This window comes from Lineus longissimus, chromosome 7, assembly GCF_910592395.1.
Source record: "Lineus longissimus chromosome 7, tnLinLong1.2, whole genome shotgun sequence".
NCBI classification, from domain to species: domain Eukaryota; kingdom Metazoa; phylum Nemertea; class Pilidiophora; order Heteronemertea; family Lineidae; genus Lineus; species Lineus longissimus.
Genome location: NC_088314.1, coordinates 20,911,256 through 20,925,899, shown reverse-complemented (window position 1 = coordinate 20,925,899; position 14,644 = coordinate 20,911,256). Strand labels below are relative to the sequence as shown.

Below are 14,644 nucleotides of genomic sequence, written 5' to 3'. Positions count from 1 at the left end.
CTTATTGATCTCAGCTTTCGGGACCAAAGACGAATTTCGTGGTTCAACATTGTCAGTGTAGAAATTAATCAGGGTCATCAGCGAAGCACAATGGTCATTTTGGGGGATACGATATATCTTGTTTCTTGATACGGACACAAAAACATCACAGTCTGAACAGTTCATCGAGATTTGTCGAGTCAGGAACGATATCTTGCCTGCAGAGCCAGTTTTATGGGGGCAAATGACCACTCCGAAGAACAACCGCATTAATCAACAAATCGGGAGTGAGTGTCGAGTGAACGCTGGGAAGAAGAAAAGGAACCATTGTCAAACTGAAGTAAGTCCCCACTGAAGAACAGGTCTTACAACCCTATTGTTCACTGAGGGATCATTGACAATGGCTGCAGAGAAGTAAGGCTTTCCATTACATTCTATCTTTTAAATTCAAATGCTCGCGAATGCTGAATGTCCAACTTATTATACCTACAGGAAGTCATACACAGAATGGACGCATGTAGCACGCAATGTTGCCTGTCTATAGGAGAAGGAATATACTCACCCTGCGGTTGAGAGCATGAGATGCCATCGGGAGATCCTCCTTTTTCTGGAATATAAAATTGACGAGTTGATTCAACCTCTATCTAAAAATAGACATGCCTTGCACAGAGGGTGTAGATATTCCTACCTGTAGGGTCAGGTGGGAACGTACATCGCAAATTGCGCCACAACATCTGAAAGACCATTGTGCATATCAAATCACCGATCACTCCCATCATGGCCGGTTGTGACAGCCAGGTTAACAAAATGTTGGCCTGGGTTCGTTTTTATAAATCTTTGAGAAACCACTCTAAGTATAAATCGACTGAATTTAAAACTAACCTGCAAATCCAGAAAACTAGCGCCGTTGTCGAGACTCCGCTGGAAATACAAATGCAGTTGAACCCCGGTAACACGACCACTCATGGGACCGAGGTTGAATGGTCGCGTTACCGGCGATTCTTGGTCGTCATAGCGGGGTGGCTGCGTTACAGGGGTGGTCGCCGACCGGGGTTCCACTGTAATGATATATGGGTTTTCCAAAGTTGCAGTCGATCCTGCGGAGCCCTCCTCTGCTGTTTGGCGCGAGGGTGTGGTCGGTCTTCGGTCGAGGTTGCTGGCTGTTTGATGTTTTAAAGAGATTACAGTATGCAGATTGCTTGAGGAGTCAAGACTACACTGGCAGATCTCTGTGGCTAAAATCAAAAGCAGGAAGGTGTAGTTGAACTAATGTATAGGCTGCCTACAGTTTAGCTGAAGTTATAAAGGTTGTGAAGGTCTGTGAGGGTGGCCTTTCACACTTACTTTGAACTCGCATGAAAGCGTCTGCGCTCTCCGTGCAATCTTTGGCGCCATCTTTTCTCGTCAATCTGCAAGACATAGGTGCAGTCATTCAATCATCCTGAACCACATTTATAAAAAGAGATCAGTTTATATTCCAAACAAATTTATAATATTGTGCATCCCTGACATTCACATTCACATCCCCACACTGCAAAACCACAGCGATAGATTTTAAGGAAACTAACCAAATGTCATTGCCGAATAACTAGCTTGGCTTCAAGTTTGATAAACGAACGGACTGCTTGTTGGTACTTACTTGGACAAATGTGCGAGCCTTGGTTGTCTTCTCGGGATGATACTTCAAAATGCTTTGGTTGCCAAGGGGAAGGAAGTCCGCTTATAAACCGACGAACAGGCGGTGGCCATGTTATTCTCAAGCACATGCCACCTGGATAATTAAAGGAAGAACTTGGCCGTGACATATTTTGGCGGTGGGCGTATAATACTCCTGATCGCCGCCATGAAACTTGAAACTTGGCATGTATAATGGTTTATATCAATGTAACTATTACAGCATTGTTGGGTTTTAGGGAATTTGTATTCAATTCATTCCCAGAATTTGAAAGTTATAAATTCAGGTCCAAATTTCAGGTGGTTTTGAACAATCGAACCTCGCCTTTAAAGCAATGATGAGTTATTGGATGAAATTTCCAAAACACCTGCTGACAATTTTACTGACGAATAGATGTGGTGACTGCCAATCATATCAATACAGAGCCATATGGCCCTGTCATAACAATCTAAACTGGTCATTAGTAACTCAATCATACTTCCAAAACAGCTGGTAAGGTTTGGTTCAGTTAAATCCAGGTCTGCTGGCCCATTGCACGGTCTATTGTCTTTAAACAAAGCCTGTTCGCACCTGGGCCTAAATTCCCATTGTTTTACTGTCTTATCAAAGGGTCAAGGTAGATAACATTGACCCCCCCCCCCCCCCCCACGGAACAGCTTCATGGGATGAGCTCGATAGGCCTTAACCGACAACTAGAGCTACAGCGTCATCTGTCAGTCATGGTAGACTCTTCGACACCGACCGGCCATTTTACATGCATGTCTCAAAACCTGATATACCCCTGAGATCTACAAAGTTTGGGTGTCGGGTGACGTTTTTCCCAACAGAAGGAAAGGAGACAAATGGCTTACTTTGGTCAGCACTCATCATTTACTGATGATAAAATATGCTGGAATGAAAATAATGAGCGTTAGAGAATGCTGGTTACAACAATCCGTGATTGCCGTGGGTCTTCCCAATAAAAGCCTGGATCTTATTTCTTTTATAGCCGATCTTTGATCTTCATACATCGGATTTTATTTTAGCCTGTTTTGACGCACCACTCCATCAGGTCCCAGCCGGCCAGCGAAATTTTTTTCTGCAGGATACTTCTGGCATAGTGTACATCTGACAGCCAATCAGAATTCAAGGCAAGCACGTGTCTTTGTTGACATCATCTTTCCACATGGCGCAATAATGTCAACAATGCCACGTGTTCTGATAATCCTGGAAAGAACAAGTTAGCAAATGGTTAGAGGAGTATATTAGCTAAAATATATTTATTTGCAGTATCTTAACATGTATTTTCATTGTCGAGTGGACTGTATTTATTGGACTTGTCTGTTAAAGGCGCACTGTGCTCGGCAAAATAGCCGAGGTTGAATGTTTATCTGTCAACCGTGTAACTAGTTCTGCTGCATGTATATGCATAGGTGACGCCACCATTCAATTTATTTTGTTTGCTTGTCAAAATGTGTTTTATACAATGGCCCTTCAACAATGTTCAAACTACCAAAATCAACAGCAGACATCGGATACACTGTCCCTTTAATAATTATCAACATTGGCAACACTGTCAGTGTCACTGCCCCTTAAAATTTCACAAATCGCGAGACATCGGATACACTGTCCCTTTAATAATTATCAACATTGGCAACACTGTCAGTGTCACTGTCCCTTAAAATTTCACAAATCAATGCATGCACTGCAATGTAGCGATCAGATCAGCTGATGCCTCTTTTGTACGCATAATATCATCAATTTTACAATGAATCTGTGCAATTCATTCCTAAACACGACGACACAAACCTTGAGTTGTGCATAATTGGGGTCAGACAATGAACTATTGTCACATTCACAGTTGAAGTGGCACTCGGCATGCGACTCGGTATCGTCCATTGTATTTGCATTATCATGCATAAATAAACAGTGTGACGTCAAAGATCGCGCCAATTGTGATTGGCTGTCAGATGTACACTGTGGCAGAAGTATCCTGCAGAAAAAAATTTCGCAGCCGGCCAGGGACTAGTCCCGCATGACGTCATTCTCCTGCCATCTTTGCATGCACCTGTTTCATTGTCCGAAGTGACGTCAAGCGCCATGAAGGCTTTTGTTACAAGGACGTCACAACGTCAGTTAAGTTGCGAGGTGTGACGACCGTACTTTCTTCATAAAGACGATCCTCTCTTTTCAAACGAAAGTCCGTGCTTGACTTTGACAAATATCATATTAACGTTTGGCTGTTGACTTCTGATGACGTACCCAAACAAGCATGGATTCTGACCTGTCATTGGCCTACGGCTGGGCGTACATAAATCAGCAATCTGGACTGGACGACATGGGGGGAGTCGACCCCGAACCGCAAGTTGAGGCAAGTAGCCCGTCAAATAAAGACGTATCTCTGCAAGGAACAAGTCGCTCTTCTGATAGCAATTCAAATGTTTCGAATAACGCCGACCTGGACATTGATTCCCATCGAGAAGAACTCTCACGCTGTTTGGAGTCAAGAGAAAAGTTTTCTTCTGATGATCAATCAGATCATGATGATTTCGAAGCTGTCGAACTCGAAGAAGCGGCCATTTTGAACACTTTTCCGTCTGAAAATAACGATGTCAATCATATTTCTGCCGAAATCGATAACTACATCAACGATGTTGCTGGAATTGAAAATGAAGATCACTCAAATCAACCTGTGGATGATCAGGCACATTCATCTACGACATCAGCAGACGAGAGAGATGATCATCACCGCCATCATGGTCGCAGTGATGCCGACGATCTCGATGACCTCGATCCCGATCTATCTGGTGGCTATGCCATCGCGCGTCGCCACGTCACGGGCAGGACCAAGGGCTTGACCCGACCATGCCGGCCAAAGACACGCAACTCTAGCACCTCACTAAATGCAAGATACTGTTCAGGCAGAGCCAGAGGGCCGTTCAGCAGCCTCGATGATGAAATGAGGGACTCTTCAAACGATGTGATGCCCTACCTCGATCATGATCTCCGGGATATAGCGGAAGGTGACCACACCCACTTCAGACGGCAGACATTACCGCGATCTTCCTTTCCCGATCATGAAGTGCAGCATTCAAGTTCGGCATCCTCGCGAGGAAACAGAAATCAGGTGAGTTGATTGTCTTCATCAGAAGTAAATGAAAGTCTCGGCTCTGTGCGCAATGTAAGGAATAACAATCATAAAAATTACAGGAATAAAAGATTGCAGGATTGTGCCAATCAAAAAGCACTCCAGGTGCATGTGGTTGAGCCCAATTCCAGGATAACGCTGAGTAGGCCCACTGCCACCGACATGACTGAGATGGATCTCTCGGCGGAAAACGTACATCATGACGTAGCAGTGTGGCACGTCAAAAAGAAGTGATTTTCCTCATGGTTAAATATTTTTAAAAGGCCTTATTGCCTATAATGATATCAGATATCGACCTATCGTGCCCATGCACGTTCTATACGCTTTCTTTTTCACCATGCGTGCTGGATTGAAGTAGATGACCAGACAATATGAGAAAATGTCAACAGCTGGTGGTGATGATGGCGACGACAACGCGAGGATGACGATGATAACTCCTTTCATGATTCTGAAAATCCCATTCTCTATCCCAAATTCTGTGTTGTCATTTTAGCGGCGACCCAAAACAATGACGGTAGATGGTTTAACCTCAAAGATACTTGAAGACATCCGGTATCTTTATGCAGATGATGTGTTTGATATTGACGAGCAAGCCAAGGCGAGGATGGAAATCAGGACGAGGTTGAGGATGCACAAAAATGAGTGTAAGTATCATTTGAACGTTGACTGGGGATGAAGTCGAGAAAAAACTTATCATCCGGCTGGTTTTGGAGCACAACAGTTTCATGAACCGTAAAACATCCTATCCTTGCCACCTCGGGTGACTCTAGGAGGCTTATAACACCACTTAATCCGTCTCTTACGTGATATTTAAACCGGCGATCAAATTGCTCGTCTTGCTTGATAAACCAATCAATGAAATGCACTTTTATTTCTTCTCTTCATAATCATAGTGCTGACCTCCCACTTTGTCAACTGGGTAGCGACGAAATGGCGCGAGAACTACGACAAGTGCATGCACCTCCAGAAGTGCATTGATCAGTTTGACCTTGACCTTGAAGCCACAATAGACACTACCCTCCGTCGTCTGCTTTTGAACAGAATCATCATCGATAAAGCCTGGCAGGAAAACCTGCAAGAAAATATGGATTTCGACATCCTCGTTGCCGATTATAGATTGTGCTTTGCGTCTGTTGACAGAGATGGTAATATAAGCCTCCACGGTCAAGCAGCACAGGCCTTGCAGCGGGAACTGTTGTTGTCATGCGAGGTCAACCCTCCTCCAGTGCCGGAGACCTCTCCACCAGCAAGCCCGGTGCGTGCTGTTGCTACACCCCAGAAACCCGCGCAACAGCAGATCACAGAACATGCTGAAAAAGTCACGAAAGGTGAGCGAAAATGCATTGAAATTCACCATATCAACCCGGAGATGCATGTTGTTGATCTGAAATCAACTTGGAAAGTCCCTCCCGTGAGTTTAGCTGCTAATCGTGAGAAACGGCAATACAAAGACTGGAGTTGGCGACCAAGAGAACGAATAGGCGGCGATCGCCGGACCAAGTGGGAGCGAACCAGGGACACCGTTCTCGTGAAACTACTGCGATGCTTTTTGAAGTGACCTACACCTTAACCGTTGTAGACTCTTGTAGAGGCGAGGATATCCTTAGATCTGATTCGACTGGAGCCGATTACCGTCTCGGTTTGCCGCTTTCACAGGATTTGTTCTCTAGTCACACCTGCCGAGCCAAGCTTCCAACTGCATGCCCTAATCCAGCGCCTGTGAAAGCCGCTCCGAGCCAAGCTTCCAACTGCATGCCCTAATCCAGCGCCTGTGAAAGCCGCTCGTCGCCGTTTCCCGCTGCCGTCAATATTCGTCAACCATCATCCTGATATAGTAGAATGACTACGGCCCGATAGTAGCATTGCCCAGTACATACCGCATGTACAGAATTACATACCGCATGTACAGCACAATATGGACGAGGGCGCGTCCAAACCTAAACTAAACTGGCATCAGTTGCATTCCGAAGCAGAATGAATTGTGTGGGTATTCACATGATCCGTGACGTCAACCCAGTCCGGAAATCACAATCACAATCAACGGGACCAAACATCGCCCGACTTTGTACTGGTAAAATATATTTAAAACAAAGAATATTGACAGATTCCTTTGAAAGAACTATTTATACGTTGGCGAAAATATTGCCTGTGCAACATTGATTGATGCATGGACATTGTTAGTTAGTAATTGATCAAATAATAAAATATGTTATTTAAGGTTAGTTTTTGTTTTTAATGTCATGCATCAATACCTGCGAAAATTTCATGAACCGACAGCGGCGAATCGACAATCGTCATCGTGTAGGTGCAGTGAGAAATCCCTGGTCTCCGCTGGTAGATGGAGACAGGCAGTATAGGGATAAGATAAACTTCTGCAATCAATACTACAGAGCCGAACTCGGCACTTGGTGGTATGAGGTAGGTCTGCTTTAAATGGAATACCGATTGCAGCAGTGCAGTTATGCACGCTTCGGCTGAAACTTGACATTTGTTTTATTCGTATCATACTCCACAATGGCATTATTGATATTGGCATTCATTACGTTGTTACACAATTGGGAATTTTCAAAATCATATTTCTGAGACGGTCCCACACTAAAAATGGAGAATATACTAATTAGTGAGTCTCCTTTGCCATGTTCAGTGATTACAAAACTCTAAGGATTCAGTTGCCAGTTTCGTAAGTCGTCATTTTTCAATTATCGAAGAATCCTATTTTGATGAAATGAATTGATTATTTGATCTAATTACGATATTTTCCATGACCTTTCGCGCAGGGAATATTTGGTACACAATGGCTAATTAAGGTTGGGGAAGGTTGTCAATCAAATGCAGGATATTGAAAAACGACCCAAGATGCAAAGTTATTGCATAAAATGTTAACACTTTTTCTAGAATTTAATTTTGGCCGCATATCAATCTCCATAAGGTGCTGCACGGATTCGCGTGACCCTGAGTCCACAATAGGTTAACCGCTTAGTTTTAATCCTCTTCTTGTGACGTATGTTGTATTTCAGTCGCACATTCCGGAGTTCCGCCAATCAAACTCTGACAATAGGAGGACCCACTGTTCAAAAGTTGGATTGTATTGATATCAGACAGAGTTAATTTCCGGTGTCATCATCGCGGTCATTTCAGCCAGCTTTGTTTAATGCTGAGATTCAGGGCATTTTCACTTCGTTGTTTGTGATGGAGTTGAGCTTGCGGAAATCGGTGCAGGGCTTTTGGTATCTGCTCATTCAAAACATTGCTGATTACGGTGGACTAAATCATCATCATCGTCTTAGACAGTTGTTGTAACCCTCGCGAGTCGTCAACTCATTGATAACATAAGGCACTTTGAAAAGTAAGTTTGGTTGTGCTGATGAATAACGTCTGTATGAAGGTATTCTCTATGTTATTCTTACAGCGGGCGGATTGTGTTTTCACTAAGGTTCTCTCTCTGATCTTTGAAGAGATAGTCAAATTTGGTTTGTTTTTAGCTGCCATTTTTTCTGTGAAGAAATTGATTGCGGCAAATTTGTCATGCTGCAGATGAAAAGGTTTTTCCAAGTCCAAATATTTTTCCCTTGTTTTTTTCTGCTCAAAATGAAGAAACATCATCAGCCCAAAAAAAATTTGACTTTGAAAATTGTTCAGGATCAGAAGGATGAAAACATTTCTGACTCCAAATTTTTTTTTCACTTGTTTTTTTTTGCTCAAAATGAAGAAATATCTTCAGCCTAAAAAAATTTTGGCTTTGAAAATGTTTCAGAATTTTTTGAAATTATGAACTTTCTGGTACATGTATACAAGTCATTGCGAAATTGTATCGGACCGTGGCTTCAAGTGAGGACACTCTTCAAGATAACTAGTATCGAGTCAAATTACCCCAGTGATCATTCGAATGATTGGCCATTTCCTTGAAGCCAATTGATTCTGATAATTGTCTGTTTAGAACCGTTGCCATGGCTATCCTCATTACTGGCGTTCATCTTTAATTATTATTTATCTCCGCTGCCATTTGTAAAAGGAGAGTGCTCGTTGCAACAGTTGTGGTGGCACTTAGTGGAATGTTTGAAACGGTCCAGTAATTGAAATGATATTGTGACGTCAGCGCCATTAGAAGTCATAGCTAGAAACATTTGAACATTAAATATTCCAACGACATATGAAACGAAACAAGGATACTGTTCGGGGGAGTCACGCTCCTGCTTCAAGACAAGCAACATGTTTCATGCCTTTCTTGAAAACTGCCCCCTTCAGCGTCGTCAAGTATCACGCAAGCATTTAGAGACCATTCGGTACTAAACAAAACACCATGTAACAGTTTCACTTACCCATATGCCAGTTTTAGTTCCGATCTGCCTTCGTCACGATCGCCTTCGATGTAGACAAACCAATAAAAGTACGATAGCGCATCAAGTCAAAGCCTAATTGATGGATAGAGATTCCTGCCTCAGATGTCCCGCCATTTCCTCCCTGTGCCCGAATTAGCTGCCAGCAAAAATGCGACACTTTGATTGGACGAAAGCATTGGGGAATTCCCTGACAATAATTAGTGATGTTTCTGCCGCTCAATTCCGATTGTTGTATCGTAAGGATTGGTTTACAATTAATTTCTTGCAATTTATAAATGGATCATGAAAAATTCAGCGCTATTATTCGGTTCCCGGGGTGCGGTCATCCAGCATATTATACAACCGAGCAAAAAATAGGGCCAATGGATGGAGCATTTTGATTGGTTGTAAGGGACTTCGCCAGCCGTCGATTGTTTGGAAATACTGCTGGATCTAAATGTGCTTTACATCCGCCCCGCGGGCTGTTTATCATCATGAATAGCATCCTTCCGGGTTGTTTATTACTAAAATCTCCCATCAAGTGGTTATATTGGATGGGATACTTCATGCAACCTCACAATTTTCTCGTCACCAGTTAGCCTACACTGGCAGCTGAGGACTAACTACAATGCTGCAAAACACGCTATGTATTACAAAACCACTCATTTTAGGCGATCTGCAGAGAGTCCCACTTTTCCTGCAGTTATATAGTTTATCTATCTAGTTTTCATCTTTAAAATGTTCTTGAGTGTACCACGTGAAGAACGGGTTAAAATCGTACATAAAAATGCACAGAGGAATGCACGGCGGTGATGGAGTCCGAATCGTTTTCCCAGAAACGAAAACTGGCGCGATGTATTCGCCCCGCATCCCCTGGCCTCCCCTCCCTGAAAAAAGGAATTAATGCCGAATGACAAATTTGACAAAATGCTGGGAATTGCTAAATGCACAATCCACCGTAGCGAAAGGAACGCATGCTGCAGAAAAGAATTCTCCACCTCATCATGTTTTCCATGTTGAAAAGTCACCGGGCCGTGTTGAGGAAAATGTCATAGCCCCCATTAACGTTCTCTTGCACTAATTAATTTGGTTTCATCATTACAGAGCGTCGATAACACGGAATAACTGTAATCGACATTACTCTTTCTGGACCATCGTTCAATTACCAAACTAATGACAACTTGATTTATTTTCAGGACATGCAAAATTAATACCAACGCGGCCACTAAGTCATTGCAACAGGTCACACAACGTATTGTTTCTTACGGAAATAGTAACCAATCAGGATAGACGGTCGGCAGAGCGCATTTGTAACAAGACCCGTGATTAGATAGCAACTGTGATGTCATTGGTAAAAAAGGATCGTGATGCGTACGGTATGGTTGTTAATTGAGTGATCGATATGTGTGTCTCGGAGAAGAAAACAAAGCAACCAGGCCGCCTGGAGGCTGACGAATGCGAGGTATTTCCAGCTAAGCCATAATCAGTTCATTCTTGGACACGAACAAGAAGGAAGACTCGTAGACAAACACTACAAACTGCTCTCAACTTTGGATTCCTGGCGCCTCGGTCATCTCAATCTGTGAATCTTTATAGAACTTTACAGATATTGGCAGACGATGTCAGCAATATGGTCAATTAGAAGACAGTCGTGGTGATAGAATGAAGGAGAGAGTGCATGTGAAAATAAATCAAGATTGAATAACTCGTAAAAACTCGTAAAATTTCGTAAAATTATTATCAAAGCTTCACATGAATGTGTGGTTTATCTTTTTTGGATACATCTGATTCTTTACAAATAGGACTACATTGGCGATGAGCCTTGATATGTTGTATTGGGAGAGTAGCGGTGCCAATGTGATCTGATGCCTCTTGTAGGGAAGTAGTTAAGGGCTATTTGTCTCTTTTCAAAAAGGAGGTTACTTAGCTGACATGAGCATGAGAGTTTCCGTTCCTTATAAGAAAGCAACCTTTGCAATGTCTCGAATGACCTAACCCGCTTATGGCAATGATTGCCCCACCTAGCAGCGACCTGGAAAACTACACTAACATCTCGAGCACAACTGGAACGTACGAAAATAGTTCCGCGGATTGGCTTCCGTCGGATTCCTCCCGTTTGCGCGAATTAGATCTTCCGGTTACGATCGTAAGCATTTTGATTCTGTTAGTCACGACACTGATTGGAACAGTTGGAAATATCTTTGTGTTTGTTGCAGTATATTCTAGTAAATTGCTTAAAACTGTAATGAATGCTATGTTGGTAAATCTGGCGATAGGTGACGCTGTGACCGTGGTGATCGTCGCGCCTTCTCTTCTTGTGGTTTTCGTGGCGTCTGTTGGGGGAACGACTCTTCCCGCGGAGTTCTGTAGCTACCTTGACTTCTTCCATACGCTAGGTGGCACTGTGCAGCTTGTGAGCTTGGTGTGCATAAGTTATGAACGATATCAAGCAATCGCTGATCCATTCGAAGTGGAGGAAAAGGTCCGCAGAGTAAAAATCAGTATATGTTTTTCATGGACTCTTGGATTATTATTCGCGTGTGTTGTGACGTTTTGGGTACACACGACCCCGATGTGGTTATTTTGCAGCGGGACGGAGTACGATACGAATATTTATTCAAATTACTACGCAGATTTAGGTCTTGGGCCAGTGAGCTTTCTTGTTACGTTTCTCGTGTTATTCCTCTATGTTAAGATCCTTCTGGCCCTGAAACGCCACTTGGAGAAGAAAAACATGACACTGAAGAAGAATAAGGTGCAGCCAAAGACACCAAAGCAGAGTACAGTTTCCGACACGCCAGCGGCAGGGCTGTTGAAAACAGTCGGACCCGAGGCGAAGGTGATGACGGAGTCATCCACGGCCACATCTCCTCAAGCTGAAACTAGTCCGAAAGCTAAAAAAGGCGCCATATTTTGGAAAAAGAAGGTGAAAATCAGCCCGTCGGAGAAAGTGTCGTCGAGCTGCAACGGAGGGAGTAAGTCAAGTCTCCTCAACCGCAGCGTGCATAAATCGAGTTTGAGTAAAAAACGAGGCTCGTTTGGTCAGGCGAGTGTGGATGTTTTAGTCATGCAAGATGAAAATGATCCAGGAAATGAAACAATTGTTTTTGTTCCGAGGAAGCCACTGACAATTAAAAATGTCAACAATGCGGTTTCTTTTATCAAACGGACAAATCAAAAGTTATCGGACACAAGATCTGGCGATGATTTCTATTTAGAAAAGGAAGCATCCTCTCTTCTTGAAGTTAGTGAAACGGGGTCTAAAGTCGTAGGAGCTGATGCAAAGGAACCGGAAATAACGCAATTTGCTGCCAGTTCACAGACAGAGAGAAACACAGGCGGTATAAAATGTGCTTTTGAAAAGTCAGAATCAGCGAAATTGGCGGAGAATGAAATGACATCATCCAGTGATAATTCCAGTCCATTGCAGTCTAAAAACACAATGCCTTTGCTTTTTAAGAAATTACCATCCGCGCCAAATGGTTTCATAAAGAATTCCGCTCAAAAGATAGAGCCCCCTTCAAAAAAAGATGTTTTAGAAATGTCGCCTGAAAAACCATCAATTCAGGAAAGGGAAATTACCAAAATAGCATCCCATGAAAAACGATCAGCTCCAAATAGTGAGAATAGTGACTTTGCAAAAACTTCTTCTCAAAAAAAGCGATCCGTTCCAGAAAGCGACATTGCCGGAATGTCACCTCGTAAACCACAATCCGTCCCAGAGAGTGACCTTGCCGGAATGTCACTGCATAAACCTCAATCCGTTCCGGATGGTGACGCTGTCGGAATGTCACCCCAGAAACCACCACATTTATCCGTTACAGGGAGTGTCGCTGGTGGAATGTCACCTCATAAACCAGAATCCGTTCCAGAAAGTGACAGTGCCAAAACGTCTCCTCAGAAAAAGCAATCCGTTCCAGAGAATGAGATCGAAACAGTGACATCTGATGCTGCGATCGAGAAAGATTTGAAACATGAACCAGGTACTGTTGTCTTTGGCAAGAAAGCTAAGCTGGGAGACAGGGCGCTGACCGCTGTAGATTCTTCAGTGGATGTCAGTGCATTTCAACCTGGGAACGGCGTGCATGCTGCTGCCACATCTGTCGTTCAGCTACAGCAGAAGCCGAAAAAGCAGGGTCTTGTATTTTGGAAAAAGAAGGCTAGGGTTCCCGAAGAGATTGACACCTCTGAAACGGACAAACAAGTAACTGCTAATAACATTGTTTCATCTAGCAATGAGAAAGGCATGCTACTGGATGGTGAAACTACAGCGAAAAAACAGGGAGCAGTATTTTGGAAAAAGAAGGCTAAAGTTGGAGTTGCGGTGACTAATGTAACTGGAGAGATAACTCAAGATGCTGCTGGTGAAACTGTTTCTTTTCGACCAGGGAATAAAGCACCTCCTGGTGAGAATCAGGAACTTGCAGACACAGTTTCCTTTCTGACGCAGGGGAACAACTTGGTGGACGTGCACGACTTTCACGGCAAGGTCATGATGGCCGCCGCAAAGACAGATCAGGTCGTCGGATCAGTCTGTGTTATGTCTGACAAAAATAAATTCAATGGCAGACGAAAACTTGAGGGAAAGACCGCCAAACGGGCCTCTGTTATCATCATCGTCTTCCTCGTCTGCTGGTTGCCAATGCCCATTGTTTACCTCGTGACCGGTCACGTGACTAACCGCTATGGCGTCCAGCGGATGATCAACGGGGCAGAGATGTTCTGTTTATGTTTGGCATCTCTGACTGCGGCGCTGAACCCGATTGTTTATAGTTTGGTGAATAAACAGTGGAGGAACGAATTCTTGAGACTGATGAAGAAATGTCTCAAAAAGACGTAGCCTAATTTGAATATTTCAGCTCATTTCACGGGTAACGTGACGACATAAGGTCACGTGATTTCTTGCCATATTGATATCGCTCCATGGACTTAATTGGCATTTCCTGCTTTCTGAAGACAGTGTCGTAAAGGGTTAAATTAATTAGTTCCAAAGAATAAGAATAGCATCAATACCACCGTCAGGTTATCGCAATAAATCTTATTCATCGCTTCATGGCTGCCATGGTTGATCTGTCGCTGTGTCGAACAGGAGCCAAGGTTGGTATCAGTTTGCCTTTAAAAATACGAGCTTTTAGAGAGAAATGACGACACGAAAGAAACAGACAAAAGACTAGTTCATTCGGAGGGGCGTAAGGCCTCTCAGTATTTGTTCTAATCCATATACCCCTATAACACTGTAAAATGAGCGCATGGCTGCCTTGAATATGCCCCGACGAACATGGGCCGAATTTACGAAGGGTGTTTAAGAGTTAGACGCGTGTAAATTCTACATAATCAGTTTCAGGGCCTAATGCGGTTTTCATGAAGAAACCCTGCAAGGCCCTGACTCTGTCTATTCAGACATTAAACGCTGTTTTAAGCTAAACACCCTTTGTAAATTCGGCCCACAATGTCTTGAAAGGTCGCATATTGATTATTCATTCACCTATTTATTGGATCCTTTGATCTAGCGGAAGGGGGTTTTTCTAGAAAAATTTAATCTAC

The 14,644-nt window shown here is 43.3% G+C and overlaps 1 protein-coding gene across 1 annotated transcript; it reads left to right on the top strand.

Annotated features, from left to right (window-relative positions):
• Positions 1-11,108: 11,108 nt before the first annotated feature.
• Positions 11,109-14,110, top strand: LOC135491649 (uncharacterized). Its single transcript, XM_064777619.1, has one exon. It carries the CDS (start codon positions 11,109-11,111, stop codon positions 13,938-13,940), a length of 2,832 nt encoding a protein of 943 aa, XP_064633689.1. The 3' UTR covers positions 13,941-14,110.
• Positions 14,111-14,644: the final 534 nt, after the last annotated feature.